Consider the following 18,267-nt stretch of genomic DNA (forward strand, 5'->3'; position numbering starts at 1 on the left):
TTAGCATCAGTAACCAGGAAATAAAGGTCCAAACCAGAAACTAATGGTATGTAAACGAATCAAACTTGAAATCAGCTGATGACTTGAATCAAGTCTAGTTCGACCTTTGCATGCATACCACGTTAGATAGATTGGAGGAAACAAATTGCAACAACTACACGTTTTCGCGCGGTTAGAACCGAATTTTTCCCGGGAACGTTCAGTCGATCTAGTCGAGAACAAAGTGCCGCGTACGGCGTAGTTTGGTGGAGTTGGATTTCTTTGGCTTTTTATCTTTCATTTCAGACTACACAGAAATGGGGGTAGGTATCTCTATGGCCTTCAGAGTACGTTGATACGTGTATATTTCCCGGTCAAATATGTCGATAACGAAGGTTGTCATGTTTGTCACAAGGCATCGTTAGTGCTATGCTAATGTGGGCCTATCGTCATGACGGTGCGTTTGTCAATTGCCATTTGCTGTACGTTGTAACTTGTGTTACATGTAGGCCTAAGGCTTTTTCAGTTCGGCCTTTTTCAAAAATTCTGCTAAATTGTATGCAAGAATTCTGGATGCGGTATAACGTTAGTTCAAGAGGTAAGGGTTCCCTAGCTGGACATCATGACAAACCCTATTTAAAAGTTAAATTGAGGGTTTTCCGACATGTTATCATGGTTATTGCTTCTTGATAAGCCTTTTTCATGTTTCATATGCACATGCTCAGAAGATTTAACAGAGGGGAGCAAATTCATGACAACAACTTTGAGTGAGAATTGGCAATTGGATGCTTGCAATTATTATTCGTTAATTGTTGTAGACAATTTGTTCCCCTCTCGCCATGCCTCTTGCTTAATTACCTGCATGCGGGCATAAAATCAATAGAACGGGAAATTGGCTTATTGCTGACAGGCCTACTGATAGGCCATTGTAACTGATGCAGGGAAACTTATTAATATCCATGTATGGAATTCTTCCCTCTCTGGATAACTTGATTTAATGAAAATTAATTCTAGTGCTAGTGTAACAAACATGTTTTTCTTGACATGTCCTGAGATTCACTGAGTCACCAAATATTTGTTTATGTTGGGTATGATTGGTCGATATGCGTTATCACTCGATGTTGATCGGTCAATCTTACTGCACAGATCCTTGATAATTTTATCATCAGCCAGTAGCCATTTTTTTTTCTAATTCATGTTTCATCCGCTGTCCTCCATGATAAATCTGGAGCCATGTGCACATATCCTGCACACCTACATGTGCGCGAGGTGGCATGGTGTGTGTAATCAGGAACTGTTAAATGTTATCCGTTACAGTTCTGTTATAGTATGCACTTTATGAAAGCCAGGATATAATTCCCTAGCAATGAAGTCCACATGTGAACCTGTTTGATTGATAAATTAGCGAGTAGGCATTTTGCTACAGAATGATGTCCCTCAGAAATGGAAATTCCAAACTCTGGCAGATGTAATGTACATTGTTCAGCGGTTTGTGTAAAAAGTAATCTGGAACTGTCCACTCCCTGTACAACGTGTAGACCACTCTCATTTTGCCTACAACTTACATATATATGAGCGGCCAGAGTTTGCAGAAATTTCAACTTTGCCGCAGGTCTGTTCAAAATGGACATTTGTCCCATTGATTTTTAAATAGGGTTGTTCTTGGCCAATTGAGGCTTGAATTCTTGGATTCGGCTTTCGGGAAGAAATTCCCGTTGTCAAAGGGTTAAAATGTTGCCTTTTTGTCACAGTTTTGATTTTCAGCCGAAATAAAAATATGCGTCATTTTGTAGTCCATACTCACAGAAGAGCACTGGATTCAATTTATTAACTAATATGACATCGTGTCGGTGCAACAAGGTCGTAACTCTTATTTGTTTTGAACACGAGATCCGACCTTGTTGCACTGATGTGACGATAAGTTAGTTGCATGTGGGCATGCTAGTGTTGTCTTCAAACTTAAAATTGTACATCCTGCTTTTGTTTTTAGAGGAAATCTGCCAAAGGAAAGGAGAAGAAATTGAAAAGGAAAGAGGTAAACTGAGGTTGTTTGATGAACAAGTTTGTGTTTGTTTCTCCATAGGAGTGAAAATTACAAACGGCAGCGTTGGTTCTCAGAGCAATGCCTGTATGCCATTAGAGGGCCTTATTCTATGTGCATGGTCTTTGGGGAGCCTTAAAATGTTGTAAAGGTCCTCCATCATGAATGTGAAGTGTTTTTTCACCCCTCATGAATACTCCTCCCAGCACCTTGCCTCCTAGTGTATCCTATCCTTATCCTCCATTTCAATCTACCTGTGATTTAAGATAAATAAGCTGTTATTCCAGATTCATTTTCAGCTTGTGAGAAAAATCTCTGCTTGGCTTCATAATATCAGCCCCTGCTTATAGTACTTGAGGCCATCTCAGGTCCTCACAAGACTACCTCAGGTCCTCTCACATCTACATGTATCTTGAGTCCTTTACACGTCCATCTAAAGTTTTCAAAGTCCATCTTAAGTCCTCAGATCGATCCCAGGTCCTCACGAATTCACCACAAGTCCTCACAAGTATATCACAGGACATTTAGTTTCAGGTCACTCATCAGATCATGTGTTCAAAGGAACAGTGGTAAGGGCACTCCTTGCTGTTTACTTGTGACCAGATTTGTGATTTGACCCGTGATAGACTGGACTACAACCCTTGCCCTGGTAACTCTGAACATTTTGTTCAAATGTTTGGATCTTATTTTCGCGGACTTGATGCAGGAGCAGGCCTCCTTAGCTGCATCGCGAGCTGTCGTTGAAGCGGCCAATGCTCTTGATGATCCCATGGAGAGCTTAGCACCGTTCAAGAAGTACAACAGAAACGGGTGAGTTTGAAAGTTGTTCCAAAAAACACCAGCACAAATTTGTTGATGTGCACCAATGTTGCTAGTGGGATACCTTCCTCAAAATTCCTTTTAACAACAGCAAGAAACCAGAAAGAAGTCCGCACGAATGTCCACTTTTGATTTGTAGGCCTGTGATCCACACTTCATTTGAACCCCGAGTCCATTTTCACTTGAGAAATATCTGGCTAAGTTGTCGTGGGTGGGGAGGGGTGTTGGTGGCGGAGGGGAAACTACGTGTCATGGAGTTGCAAACCTGAAAGTGCTTTTGTCCTCCTCCCCCCAAAAAAATCGTGCAACAGCCATACAGACCATAATTCATTTCTGTCTGTATGATAATTGATGCCATGGCTGCCATGATAAAAGTCCATTTTATTCAATTATTATGCCTTTATTTGCCAATTTAGACTGAATTTGACGATCGAATGCTGCCGGAGCACAAGCCTGGATGAGCAGATGTTGGACTGGGCCTTCGACCTCACCAAGAAAAACATGCAGACACTGTGAGTGTGTAGATTAAATTTTTTTCATTAAGTACCACAATCCCTCCTTTGGTTTAACAGCACAGTTATGCGTGAATGCCCACAGTGACTCTTGTGAATGTGGTTTCCATATGGAACACAGATATGCACAGTCGGTTGCCAGCACAAAAGGACACAGGGTCTTTTGTGCACAGTTGTTGGACAGCACAAAAGTGCAATCTGATATTCCTGTGTAGGACAGTTGGTGCAGTGCACAACATGACACAGCTGTGCTTCTTTGTGCAGTCACCAACTGACCCAGAGTGACTTCAGCATTTTGGTTTGGTTTGATGCACATTTGTGAGTGGTTTTCAAGAGCTTGTCCCATGGATGGTTCTAAACTGTCATTTGGAAAAACTCCAAAAGAGTTAAAATCATTAAGTATTGAAGGCAAAGCTAAGGTGTAAACTGTAGTACAACGGCTTGTTAATTCCTCCTTACCGATGAGTCTCATGTACAATTCCGCTCAGCCGCCCAACTCAGTTTTCCCAACCATTTTGTCCCATTGTCACTCACACTTTGCCATTGGTTGCATTTCCTGTTGCTTTCACTATCTTACTTGTAATCAGCTCAAATCCTTCAAAACCCACCAGAAGATTCCGGAGGATTTCCAAAGATTGAGGAAGGTCCAGCCACTATCATTTTTCCCAGCTAAAAGTCACCACTTCCACCAGGTGGCATCTGTTGCAGCCTAATGCACACTTTGTGTGTCCAGTTACCGTTTGAAGGCTGTTCTAAATACAATTTCTTTTCTTGACAGATCATGGGGTTATAGTTTAAGTTAAAAGCTCTCAGCCACTTGCTGCCGGGTGGTTTGAAAAATGTTGTGCACATAATCAGGACATTTTCAAGATTTTCAGTTTTCAAAATTCTTCAAAAATTCATCATTTCAGTTAATGGACGTTTACACCCACAAGAATGACTGTCTGGTGGCTACTCTAATCTGACAGATAAAATCTATTGACCTCCGAGTATTTCAGCCAGGCTTGCAGCCTTGTAAAAAGAGCCCAGACTGTGCGGTGTTATATAACTTTCTTTTGTTCTCAAACCTGGCTCAGTGCACTGCTGACCTCTTTTCAATTGGGGCCAGATTAGCGGGCAGCGGTGCTGTGTGGCTCATCGCTGCGGTGGAGGAGCGCTTTTGTCCCTGGTGGTAATCAGCTCGCACTAAATGCCCCAAACCATGGTATACTGTTTCAAAACAAAGCTGGATTATCTCCTCTATTAGTGAAAAAATGTTGGTAATGCCCAGCAGCCTGGTCTTTTGTTCCGAGTATGGTCTTTTGTTACGGAGACCCTGGCCATGCGTTAAAGCTTACGTATCCGGTACCGGAAACCCCAGCGGCAAGTGGTTAATTTTTTTTCTTGTTTAATGCTCGGGATCATAGCCACAGTTTGTAAACAGCATTAGAACAGTAAGTGGCTGCAGAAATCTGCATTTAACTGAAAGTGTAGCAGCCACATGTATTCAGACTGTCTGCAGTTAAATGCCTTTGGTTTCCTGCACAGCTGAGGATGTTCCGGGATGCTGAAGATATCCTGGTCAAAGTGCCCGAAGGGAATTGGCGTCCATCCTAAACTACTTGTTTCTTTTCTCCCGTAGATACGAAACAAGCAGCTGTGGCTGGAGACCGCGGGAGAAGAGGGAAGAGTTGACGGACGACCGGGCGTGGTACCTCATTGCCAGGGAAACAGATGGCACGCCTGTTGGGTTGATCCACTTTCGCTTCGACATGGATTTTGATGACGAGGTCTTGTATTGGTAAGTGATAATAATGTCAATGTAAGGTGCTCAGTGTCTCACAGTATCTGTCATTCAGAGGCGCCAGTATATTATCATTATCCCTGGACATTGGGCTCACAACATCTTAACATTCCTGAAATCATTTTAGTTCCCAGGGGTGTATCCTGGCCTGATGCTGCCACATCAGGTGCAAACAACTGACCATAATAACCATATCTACCCTCACAGGGACCCATGTACTCCTATTACAGACAGGCGAGAGATTTAACTCTCTAACGTTGCCCAGTTCTTGGTAGGAGATGAAGTGTTGGAATTCACACCTAGTTATGAAAATCTTAGGGCGAGTTTGAGAGCAAACGTCTTTCGACCACAAGTTGCTTTTCTTCTTTACCAACACACAAGCAAAATACAGTACCACTGAAATGCCCTGGTTGAACCATTTTGCCAAAATCCCATCGTCATTCTGATTTTTTCTATTTGTTGCATCTCTCACTGTCCTTTTGCCCTGTCCCATAAAAGGTTTGTGTGGTGATCATTTTGGGGAATTTTCTCAAAGACTAACATTGATTCAGGTTTTTAGGAATTTGCAAGTTAGAAGTTAACGACTCAATTTTGTTGATCAAGCATTTGTGACGGCTACTGTTTTTTCCCCTGCAGTTACGAGATCCAGTTGGTTGAAGAAGTCAGACGGAAAGGTCTGGGAAAATTCCTCATGCAGATCCTGTCTCTTCTAGCTTACAAGTGAGTTGCCCTCTTCAGGAATTTATTGACATTTGGAAATAGCCATAAGTTGCCCTGTAAAGATGAGCCAGAAAAAGGACTCAGAAAAGAGGCTTTTAAAGTTAAAACGTTGGTTTCCCAAGGGGGTGGAACTTGATTTTATACATCAAGAAATTCCTGATTCTGATTCATGGTGGTAGAGTGCCTGAATACTGGTTATTTTGTGGTTTTTTTAAGGAGATGAGAATTCATACTGCACGTTAAGCTTAACGTCACCAAGTGTACTTGTCTGACAGCCCCCAGTGGAATTCAGGAATCTAATTTTGGCTCATAGCTGATAACTTTTTGCTGATAGCCAACAGCAACACGGCATACTCTCTAATATGAAGTTTCATCTATGACCTGTACAGAACACACATGAAGAAAGTTGTGCTTACAGTGTTCAAGAGGAATGTCACTGCATGCGATTTTTTCAGGGATATCCTCAAGTAAGTATGGACCAGTGTGCAGCCACTAAGAAATTTGCTAGCGGCTGCAGAAACTTCATATAGAAACGTGCGTTAATCCGAGCTGCAGCCAATTGATTTGGACTCAGCCTTTTGAGTCCATTTCTTTTGCCAGGTGCTGCACCACCTTCTAACAGGAAGCCTTTTAATAAAAAGATACTGAGTCTGCCAAACTCAAAAATATAATTGAATGACCAACACAGTTACTAAGAGTAATCAAGTAACAAAGTGATCCTCACAGCCTAAGTACTTGAAACTGAGCAGATGTAGAATTCTCTCCAAGTTCCGTGAATTGTTTGTAATGACTGAATATCGGGGGGGCCGTGGCCAGAAAAGAAGTATAGAAGAACCACTTCATCTGTGCCGAGAGGAAATGCAAATGGTCTTCAAACTATATGCTCTGTGGCACGGCTAATCAATTGAATACTAACAGCAAGAAGATTGAGCACATCCAATCTTCTTGATAAATTCCCATGGTGGAATTGAATCAGTTTGGTAATTACATATTAACTCTTGTCAAATATTAGAGGGGGCCTCGAGAGTTTTGAATCTGTGGCAATGGGGAATGCATCCAAATCCTGTAATTCCAAACGTCATTAGAGAAACTATTAATGCACTACTGGCTTTAGCTGGGTTGGAACCCCCTGGAAAAGGAAGAGCCCAAACACTTTCTACGAACTGCTGACTTGAAAATATTGTGGCCAATATTTAAGATATGAGAAGAATTTAATTGCCTCTTTAAGCTTTTGCTTTCAAAATGAAGTTGAATCTTTCATTTTTTATTTAATCAATTAACCGTGAAGGCAAATGTCACAGTCATTTTTAATAATTTTGGTTGGATAAAGAAAATTGGATAAGGTAAGGTTCCAACTTAACAGATTGTCAAAAGAAAACATTCAAACTATATTTGTGGCTGTGTACATGTAGGTAAAAGCTGTGCCCATCCATTTGACACAGCTTGTCCATATAACGCCTTTGAGCCGTTTCTTGGCAATTGTACTGGAAATAATGAGCTGGCAGATGTTTTCCCTATCATTTCATCATGCATTATTCATGCAAATGAGCGGAGTCTTTGTGGGTGCATATAAATTGACAGAAATGGAAGGAAAATAAGCCGGGATGATTATGTTTGCACTGTGAGCAGATAAAGATGGAAAAATGTTTGCTGAAATTACTTCGGAATAAAGCATCACCAGAAAGACAAAATGCCGAAACTGGAGAAAACACATGTTGAAGTAATCCATATTCAAAGCTGCATTATTTGCTTTTTCTGTCTTCTCATATTTGGACTTGTGCGTGCTTTGGGAATTATATTTTAAGCCTGTTTTTCTGGATAAGAAGCTTAATTTCTTTGCCTTGGTTGTAATATCGCAGATTTGAGATTGACGAGACCTCGCCGAGTGTCTTTGATCCCATGTGCCCAGACGAGTACGATTATGAGATCCTGAGCAAGGCTGTGCCCCAAAAGAAGGCAGCCAAACCAGTGCCAGCCTGCAGAGAGAATGGTAACCAAGCTGTGCACTAAAAAAAAGAAAAGATGGACTTTCCGGGTACAGGGTAGATTCAATCCCTGAATTTTTACTGCAAGGTTGTCCACCAAGAACTCCACATTACAGAATCCATCTCCCGTCTTGACCACCTGTTGCCAGGAGCAACAACATCTTGTTGTATCCAGTGCGGTGCGTCATTTAATCTTCATCGAGGAAATGATTGGCGGGAGTTACCATGGAAACCCCTATCTTGTCCTTCACGGCCCTTGGACAAATCAGTTTGCCAGTTTTATTTACATGAGAGATTAAATTGCCTTTTTTTGCAGAAGTAAAAAGATACCGCAACCCCTCAAACTGAAATTTAAGACCGACTGATTGGGGCACTTTTTTCTCTCTTTTTTAGGAATTTGTTTTTCTATCAGCATTGTAGTCAAGTCCATCACACTATGAATATCTAACAACAGAAGCACGGTGCCATAACAATGGATGCTCATTGTTAGTGTACTATTTCTTGTCTTAGATGATTGTAGTGGCACAAGTCGGCAAAAGTCACACATGCTTTTTGTTGTCGTTCTTTCCCCTCGACTTGTGTGAAGAGAGCATAAATCTTCCTTTGTGGTCACGTCACGTTTATTTGTAAAGTATACTTTGGTAGATGGTTGTTTTCGTGGGCATGAATTCAACACGTAAATTGTGCCATGTTTTTGCACACACTGTTTTAATTTCAAGAGGAGGTTTTCACCATAGCAAGTCTTGTGTTTACTGAGCCCATTGTCGGGCAAATTTCCAGGGGGTCAGGGGAGCAGAATTATTTCAGGGGGGCAAATATTTTGAAATTTCTTGGTGCAAACTTTTATGGCCTTCATGAGCGGTGTTTAGGTTTTTACACACATCTTTGAAGGACGAGAAATGAAATATTTTTTTTTTGCCCTTTTTTGGGGCTGGGCCCATTGCTCCCCTCGCCCCGGATCTGCCAGTATACACTGTTGTTGTGATTGATCTCTTGAAACAAATTATATCAAAAATTATATAAGGTTTGGTTTCTATGAGAACTTTGGTTGTGGAAGATTAACACAAGGGGGGGGGGAATTATTCCTCCGCATATTGGCCAGGGGTAGGATGAACCATACACCTGTTGGATCATTCCCAGGCTCTCTAAACCCCTTGATGCCGGGACTTTTTTCTGAAAGCCGACACCGAGAATTCCAGCCTCGCTTAGCCACGAAGGCCACCTGCCAAACCGCAAATTCTCGGTTTGTGGCCCTGCATGCTCTGCACACTTTCATTTACACAGTGAAAAGGATCATTGTTCAGTGGCATGCGGCTCTACTCACGCTTCCACATTCCCGTTGCCTCTTTTCATAGTGGGGACTATTGTGAAGCTGGTGATTATGAAGCAAATTGGGCCTTTTCATTTCTTGGCAACACACAAAGGCCAATCACCATATAAACAAGAGCCAGGATCTGCCTTCTTTCACCATGTTCGCTCGAGCGTGGGCCGAAAATAATAGCTAAAAATAATAAGCGGGCTGAGGGATCTCAATTTTTACGGCGGCTCTTACCGCTTCCCGGTGAGAAGAGGTTAATACTGCTGTAAGGAACACAAAACTGTGGTCAACGTGACCAGAAGTGAAAGTACATGCAGATACAAACACAGGTCTCGAAAATATTAAGGTTCATTCTGAGAATTTGTGCATTTTCAAGCTCAATCTATGGAGGACACTGAGCATGTGCTCTTCTGATGTGATTTAGATGTAGATGTTAATATCACCGTTGACGCCTTACTGTACATACTGAATAAACATTTTCTGAAAGAAATTTCTGGATTCGTTGAACTTTCTTGAGAATTTCAGTTGCCTTTCAAGCTCGATAAAAAAAAATTCAAACTTGTCTCGTTTTTAGATCTTCGGACAGTACTGAACATACAGTGCTTTAATACATTACGTTGGCAAAGGCCAAACCAAGCATTCAGATCTTACTGTTTCATGGCTGTCTTTTTTTTTGTACGCCAAAAAGAACTGCACTTGTCCCACATAATTCATCAATTTACAATTTCCAATCTTGAAACATGTCGCGGAGTAAAAATTGCTTCCAGATTTAAGATGCTAAAGACTGCACATAATGAAGATGGGAATCTAGACACTTAAAAGCCAGGAGATGAATCAGATTTCAGCCATTCGGATTGTGGCAGCAGGGGCAGGTGCACAGGCCACACCGAGATGGGGATCCGGTTGACAAACGAGACTAGATAATTTTTAAAGCAGCAGTGAGGGCACCAAGTATTGCCTCTGTAGTGAGTGTCCATTTAAACACTTCAAAGCAGTAGTGGTAGGAGGGGAGGGGGGATTACTCCAGCCTTCCTTTAAACTTTGTGCAGTGTGCAATCCTGTTTTGTGAGGTAAATTTCAATAAAACCTGGTACACTCAGCTCTTTAAATTAATGTTAACGTAATTTTGAATTCTACAGACTAACATCTTGTGATTCTGGGCAACTTTTCTTAAGTTACATAAGAGATGCCTTGCCTCAATACACATTTTTTTCAATGGATAAGCAGGAACCAGTCTATTCCAGAGATGGTGGTTGCTATGCAAAAGCTTGCCCCGAATCACAAGGTGTAGCAACAGTGTCTTTAGTCTGGAGAATTCAACTTTAATGTTTATATGCAATCAGATAATTCAGTGTACCAGATTCTGTTCAGTTTAACTTGCAAAAGGCTTGAATACTGATGGCCAGAACCGAAACACCATTCTGATCACACGCATGTCATCGCAGACTGGACAATTGCATAATAGTTAGGGGAAAAAATACATGCTTTCTGTTTTCCCTACAAATAAAAGGGTTGCACAAAATTGAAACATCCTATCAAGTTTTTGTTACCACAGAAGTTTTTATTCATTCTCAAAGCTCCATCACGGTCAGATTTGTATCCAAAAAAGGGGACACAGGATTATTTATGCGAAGGGATTCCACTGTCACCATTCATTTCTGGCTTTTCGTATGGCTAACTTTGGGGTCACTGCTGGTTGCAACCAACCAGTTGAAAACAATAGTATTTAAAAGCTAGTGTATTAGATGATAAAACAGTAAAAAATAATCAGCAACTGGTACAGTGACGTGTCAGTCTCATCCATGATGACTGTAATTTTTAACTGAATTTTAAAATCTATTAAAAATATCTTCAATGAATCTTCCATTTTTTAATGTCTTGCGCTAAATTTGCGCTCTTAACCCACCACCAGTTTGACCATTACTTATTTTCTTCCTCAGAAGGTAATGTTACAACTTTCAAAAATCAAATTTTCAGTCACTGAGAATGTTCATTCACACTACACTGACAAAAAAGCCCAAAATACAAATTAAAAAAAAATTGTAACTGTGTTGTTAAAAGATAATTCAAGTAGTACATTTTGCACGTGGCTTTTCTGTGTTACTGGAACAGATATGTGCAAGCTACTGAATCAACAGTAGTTTTGGCTAGTTTCCAGCGCAGGAAACTCTGGGAGACAGTGCACCAGGAATGTGTGTGAACATGCTCGGGTTTTTGTGCTCAAAGTCAACAGGAATGAGAAAGTGGCACTCAAGCTAGTGCTACACTTAGCCGATCAGACAACTGCAAAAGTAAAATGGACGTATCTGTTAAAGCTGTGAATCTTAAAAAGCTATTCAAGATTTAAAAAAAAAAAAGGAACTTTATGTGTTATCTGGTATGTACATCAAAGTTAATCTAACATGTACATTTGTTTATGAACAGCTATCAAAAGTTCTCCAGTCACTACTAAGTACAATATTCTATAGGCAGCAATGGTGATCAGACACAAGTTAGCTAATTCCCACATCATTAACATCAAAGGTAGTACCGTTTTCTATACAATATATAATAAACACACGATAATCCAGTACATACAGTTTAAACAAGTACTTTTACATAGTCACATTTATTTAAAAAAAAGTACAGGGACTATAGACCCAAGATTTTTGTAATTAAAACATCTTGTCAAAATATCATTTGTACAAATTTTTTTCCCTTTTAAAGTGAAATCATAAGATTATATTGAAATCGAACAAGACTGAAGAGTGAGGGGAGATGCGGGATACTAGAGGCAGAAGTGGACAGGAGGGTGGGTGGAGCTAAATCTGATTGAAGGAGGGACAAAGTCCATAACCTACACAAAGATTTGTGTATAAATAGCGGATGATGCTGTTATCGGACCTAAAAACTTACCTCTTGGTGCATTAATGCAGAGATGTGATGGATTAGTGAGAAATTCGACAGCCTGCTTACTACATGTACATTCAGTATGTTTTAGAAGTTGACTCAAGATCTCTTGATGGCTTCGAACCTCATAGAGTACCGAAGTGTGACGTCACTGTGAACCAGAAAGTGCAGTGCAAATGATTGTAGTACGCACGCGTGTTGGTTCACGCACTGGTTCTCGAGCTAGTGCCTTTTACACACTAATTGTGCACGTGACGTATTCACTTCGGTACTCTATTATGTTTCAATTATGGTTTTGTATAATGATGAGCTTCAGCCCCACCTACCTTTCCTGCTATTGATAGATTTTTTTAGTGCACATTCTGATGAAAATTCAATGGACCACATTGTCTTTTGAACCCTCCCCTCTATATAAACCCTTCCTAATTAGTGTCTCAACATTAGGACTTTTGTCCTTTCAACACCACCTCTTCAACTATCTCACAAAAAATACTTCAAGATAAATATATAGATTTTTTTAGAAAATAAAAACGGAAGGAAAACAACTGATTTCTGTAGTTCCTGGTAATATCAACTAGGTACAAATCCTAATATCACACATACCAATAAAACATCTGATACGACTTAAGTCATTTTACAAATTTCTACTTTAAACCAAATGTATGAAATTTCCCACATTTAATATTTAGGATAACTCTGCAGAACAATTTCCATTCTGGTTGTCCGTACTCAGAATGTCTTTTCTTGCCGAGATAAAAAATCACATTGGGACAATGCCTCCCTGCTAAAAATAGCATCTTTCCAGCCTTGTTGTATGTTGCCAATCGTTCCCAACCCCGGACGGACGTGCTTGCACAATCTCCACCGGGCTAATTAAGTTCTGAAAGGGTCCCCTGGGGTATTACAGTGACCCTGTCTATCAAAGAAGTGAATGGCCCATCTACAAAAGTGAACCAACCAGCAAGACGGCCTTGCAACCAAACGGACATTGCTAGTGTAACGACAACTCATTACAAAAGTTCGTCCACAGCTCCCCCCCCCCAGTCTTGGCACAGCTGTTCTTTCATCCTCCATTTCAACACAAACCTTCAGACCTTTCCACATGTGCCAATTGGCAAACGTAGGGGTTCGCTTCAACCTGCAGGGTTGCCATCTTTCTCTATGACTTGCAGCATGAGATCAATACTGGAGACTTTTCCCAGATCTCGGCTCTGGATCAATCTTGGGGCTTTAGGCATTTCTGCTGTCTGCTTTCATCAACATGAACACCCAGTGTGTGTGGTGAGAGGTCAAGCTTTTGAAAAAAAAATGCTCATTTGATTCCCAAACTAGGTGTTTGGAACTGGTTGCAGAACTCAAGGTAAAGCCGTAGACGGAGGAAAAATGAGACTTGGCAATAGACCCCAGACTCTTAATGGACAAGGGCACAGGCCGATCCGTGATCACAATTCCAAAACATTCACGGAAGCGGTACATGTACCTCGCTTCTTGTGCGTGCTGCGCATAATTCTCAATTCAAGGCACACACGCACATGAATTACACTGTAAGTGAATTATTGATCGAAGAACCTTGAACCGTGTAGGAAGAACCATTTCTAGCTTGGTATTGAAAATGCCATCATTAATCTCAGTGCTGAGGGATATTTACCGCTCAGTTGATTAGTGCCGACACCATGAAACTGTTCACAACATCAATCCTTGTGCTGAAATAGACACCATGCAAAGTTATGTGCTGCCTCCATTATTAAAGATCTGAGCCAAATTCTAAACAGATGCAGAGTATGACGGAAACTTCATCTTTTTAAAAAAGTTTGCCTTTTGATGATGTAATTTCGTATGTCCTAAGCAACATGTGGAAGCTTGGGTGAAAAAAAAACAAGTTGTACATCACAAAGCATTTGCAGGGAAATCTGGAATTGAAAGTACATGTATGTTCAACCTTTTAAAAATGGGACTATGGCTTAAACGTCACGTGTGAACCGACCTTAACATAACATGATCACACTTAAAGACCCCTGCTGACGCAATCTGCACGCATGACTTGCCGACATGGCGACCGACCACAGACAAGAGGCAGGCTTATAACAAGCCAGTCCCCTCTGGAGTAACGTGTGCCAATCCCGGGTGGCTCTTGCTGCAATTGGAAGACCTGGTGGAGCGTGCACCTTTGGCTTGCTAATGCGGATGGGATTAAACACTGCAGAATCAAACACTCTTGTGGATGAAGATGCTTCACAAGCTTCAGAAAGAATTTGGGTGAACAAGCATAGCTGAGATTTTAAAAACTAATCAAGAAATAAAAACTGGAATAAATAGTGCAGAAATTGGAGAGAATTTACACTTATATCAATATGTCTGTGCTCTGCTAACAAATCTCCATTCCATGGACTCTTACTGGTTATTGGAAGAAATTCTTTTTTTCAACTGAAAAGGCACTCACTAGTACCATCAGTACTAGCACTAGTACTTCATTTGGTTGTCCAAAAATATTACTATCCTCATGCGCTGTGCGCAAATTTCAATGTACATGTACATTAGTACTGTAAGAATTAGGATTAGGAAACTCCAACTTTGGATATTTTAACTTTAATTTATCCCGGCTTGATAATTTTTGCAGATGCAATGTCTCACTGGAAAACTTGTGCATGATCCGGTGCTAAAAGGTAGCACAAATTTTCGGTTTCAAATTTTTTTTCAGGGTATCGAATCTTCTAAAGCACAGACATATGAACTTGTCAACATAATTTCGTCAAACTTTCTGGACTACAGGATATTTCTACTTTCATTTAAAATCACTCAAAATTTCCACCCCCACCAAAAAAAACAAAAAATTAAAATATTAAAAATATAAATAAAAATGTAACTGACAGTTACCGTAATAATGTGAAGTACTGACAGAAATGGAGAGTACAGGTACTTGTAGTCTCAGTAGTCTTGTTTCTTTCCAAACAGTTATATTATGGGATAGCAAATAATATAGACCCCTTCCCACACCACCCCATCATGACGCTGTTACTGTGACAAGTGACAAACACAGTGATAGGGATTTGTGCAAAGTCAGTCCCAAATACTGGTATTCTGTACAAAGGTAAAACACGGGATTGACCCAATGAAAGTACTCTGCTCTCGGGAATTGGAGAATTGCGACTGAATTGTCTCCCTGTAAACCAGCTTGAGTCTTTTAAACAGATGACAAGATTTCTCCGAGTAGATGATGCCGACCAAGCAAAATTGGCCATTGGAGTCATACCTTATTTAACTACTCATTTAAAATCCTTGTTCTGTGAGTAGGTTACAAATACTTCCATTAAAATAATTAACAAGATTCATTCTCCTGAAAATTTTTTTTTTGGTTTCAATGTATAAATTCTAAAATATACCCTTTGGTATTTACAAATCACGGTTTACATATCTGACCAGGCTGTGAAGATAACAATACGTTGGAACAGGCAATCTCGGCTGAAATTGACAGATCTGCTGATTACAGACGGTTGTTGAGCTAAAACCAGGTTACCAGCCAAATATCACGAAATGCTACGCTCTCACTGAGGCAGGTTACCACCTAAGGCTGCATCTGAATGACTTAGCCGCTGCCAGTGTAAACGTGTGTGTCTATGGGAAGTGGCTGCAGCCATTACCTGGCGGCTTCCATACCGGTAGGCTTGTGTGTCATTTCTAGCCGCAGCAATAAATTTCAGAGTCTGCCTAATCTTTCATGGTTGAATGACCTTGTTTAACCCTCAAAGAACCCCATCAACAGTTTCTCCAGTATCATCATAGTCCATTTTTTTTCACACGCCAAGGCTTCAGGAGTTTTTTTTGGTGAGAATTGGACATGCATTTCTCACGCAATGCACACTTTTCCAAAATGGGCCTGCCAGAATACATACTCTTTCCACTGGCTGCTCGATGTCAGACAGGTCAATCCATTTAAGGTCATGATTTTCAAATGACCGTACAATCCAAACTCTGCACTGAAACTCCACACTTGTAATGATAATGAGCGTCTTTACACGCGTCCTAAGTTTCACAATGATCAGGCTGTTGTTGAGGGGTCCCCCCAGCTGCGAGGTGGTCCAAAATAACCTGACTCTTTGAGAGTTAAATGAATCCATGTTGGCTTGAAAGTACATGTACATGTTCAAGTACATTACTTCCTGTGACCCAAGATTCTGTCTGAGGAGCACAGCATTTCTGATTTCCGTCTCAGCTTCGACTGTTAACTCTAACACTCCTCAGTCCTCCAACAGGTGAAGGATTGAGGAGTGTTAGGGTTAATGATATTCCTGTGAACACGATTATGAAACTAACATGAAATGAAACTAACCCATACTACAATGTGTATACATCACATGTCCACATATTTGAAACACACGTGCATTTTAGTGAAGAGTTCTTAACACCCTACGGTCAAAGGAGTGTCGTATGTGCACAGGTGACGTGCTTGTGAGTGAAGTACTATTTCATTGAGCTTTGTAATTGTTGCTATCAGATGAGTGCAGGGAGGAACTTTGGCTTAGTACCGGTAGAGACCTTTCCACTCTCAAGCATTACTGATTATGGACTATTTCCAGGTCTCAGGGACCAAGACAAATACTGACTGATTTAACAGGATCTTCTACCGTTTATGACCGATTAAAAAAATAAAATTACGGAATACACACAAAGCAGCCACCACAAAAACTACCCCTCTGAAGAGTTACTGTACAGGACATGAGCAGAATGTATCCCTTGCACCAAGTTTCCACCAGCTGGCTGAATCCACCACAGGGAATACATTCTGATTGCTTTCATAGATTGATCTCAAAGGCCTTGGTGGCATTGGCGAAGGGATTGTTGGCCATCACCGGGGTCTGGTTGCTGGGGAGGGCCTCCCACTTGGCCTCAAAGGAGCTGGAGTAGCCATTGGTGGGGCCGGGCTGGGCGGCGGCCGAATCGGGCAAAGTCCTGGACAGGTCCGACGTCCAGCCACCGCTGATCCCCACGCTGCTGCTGCCGGTTCCGTCGGCAGCCAGGGCTTGTTGCTGGGGGCGCCCAGGGATGAAGACGGGTGCCGTGGCGCTGTTGTTGAAATTCATCGCCGGGGGTTGGTTGGCGATGACCATCGGCTGGGTGGCCTCGTATGTTGCATTCTGCAGGTGGACGGCAGGCTGGCGGCCCACGCTGCTGCTGCTACCGAAGCCGTTCTGCATAGGCGCGGCCGGCACTTTGGAGACCGTCTGGGAGGTCTGGTTCAGCCACTTCTCGGCCTGGGAGACGCCATTGGCACCGGCCATCTGCGCTGTTGGGGGGTCCCAGGGATTCAGACTGGCCTGGGCCTGGGGTTGAGATGCCCAAGGGTTGGTCTCTGTCTGTGCAAGTACTGCTGGAAAAGAAACAAGTGAAATACAGCTTAGTAGTCAACAAACTAAAACTCTGAAGGAATCTGCTCCTTGAGGGAACTAATAAGAGATGTGGTGTTTTAAACACAGCAACTACAGTCCAGGGATGGAAACTCACCACGTGCATGCATATACCAGTATTCAGTTGCACATATTGCGTGACGCACTGAGCACTGGCAAACAATTTCTGTTGCCATGCACATTCCTCTAAGTCAGTGAGGGTGGACCTCAACTCAGGGAGGATTAAAGTTTGATCAAGTCTCTAGCATTATTCAAGCAACTGCATGTATGTGTACAATGAATCAGCTCTGTTGAAGGGCCTGTTGCATTCATTCCTGCAGCCCAAAAGAGTTTCACAACCTGTTCAGTCACATGACAAGGAATCATTTGACTGTCCTTCCCCAAGATCAAAATAACATGGTGATGATATCAGGCAATCAGTCACACTTAAGGGGTCATATGAAAATAAATGGACATGCACATAAGACAACATACTTGCAACTGCCCAATTTGTAAGCAGTCCAGACGTGCACATGGGCAGGTCTTCATTGCATTATTAAAAGGGAGCAATTTCTTAGTCATTTCATCTTTTTAAAGTTGAGGAATAAGTTGTGGGGACAAACATTTGTCCTAACAACGTTTTTGCTCCCCACAACATCTACATGTACATGCTACAACATGTCCGTAGTCCTAAAAATTATGAGGACTAACAGCTACCGTGAGGTGTGCGTCTTCTCAAAAGTTTACTAGAAAACTCCATTTTTGTTATCAAATCACACACATTGTAAGTGCTCAGACAACCTTCAGAGACCTTTTTAAAATGTTTACTGAAAGCACAAG

The 18,267-nt window shown here is 41.4% G+C and overlaps 2 protein-coding genes across 8 annotated transcripts in view; one reads left to right on the forward strand and one right to left on the reverse strand.

The window, feature by feature from the left end:
* Nucleotides 1-148: 148 nt before the first annotated feature.
* naa40 (N-alpha-acetyltransferase 40, NatD catalytic subunit) lies at nt 149-9,647 on the forward strand. The gene is made up of 8 exons (XM_022243748.2): nt 149-302; nt 1,970-2,014; nt 2,727-2,830; nt 3,256-3,351; nt 4,973-5,131; nt 5,771-5,854; nt 6,244-6,321; nt 7,714-9,647. The coding sequence occupies exons 1-8, from the start codon at nt 297-299 to the stop codon at nt 7,862-7,864; spliced, it is 723 nt and encodes a 240-aa protein (XP_022099440.1). The 5' UTR covers nt 149-296; the 3' UTR covers nt 7,865-9,647.
* A 1,045-nt stretch (nt 9,648-10,692) lies between these two features.
* LOC110983955 (protein numb homolog) overlaps nt 10,693-18,267 on the reverse strand; it is a 56,852-nt gene continuing 49,277 nt past the window's right edge. For 6 of the 7 annotated variants that reach the window (XM_022243681.2, XM_022243689.2, XM_087133873.1 and 3 more), the window contains one exon: nt 10,693-17,411. In XM_022243681.2, coding sequence (XP_022099373.2) covers nt 16,837-17,411 — 575 coding nt within the window. In that variant the 3' untranslated portion in view covers nt 10,693-16,836. The remainder of the gene's footprint in view (nt 17,412-18,267) is intronic. The other variant, XM_087133860.1, reaches the window with a different exon arrangement.

This window comes from Acanthaster planci, linkage group LG01, assembly GCF_054643075.1.
Source record: "Acanthaster planci isolate LZ-2023a linkage group LG01, COTS_SCS, whole genome shotgun sequence".
Classification (NCBI taxonomy): Eukaryota; Metazoa; Echinodermata; class Asteroidea; order Valvatida; family Acanthasteridae; genus Acanthaster; species Acanthaster planci.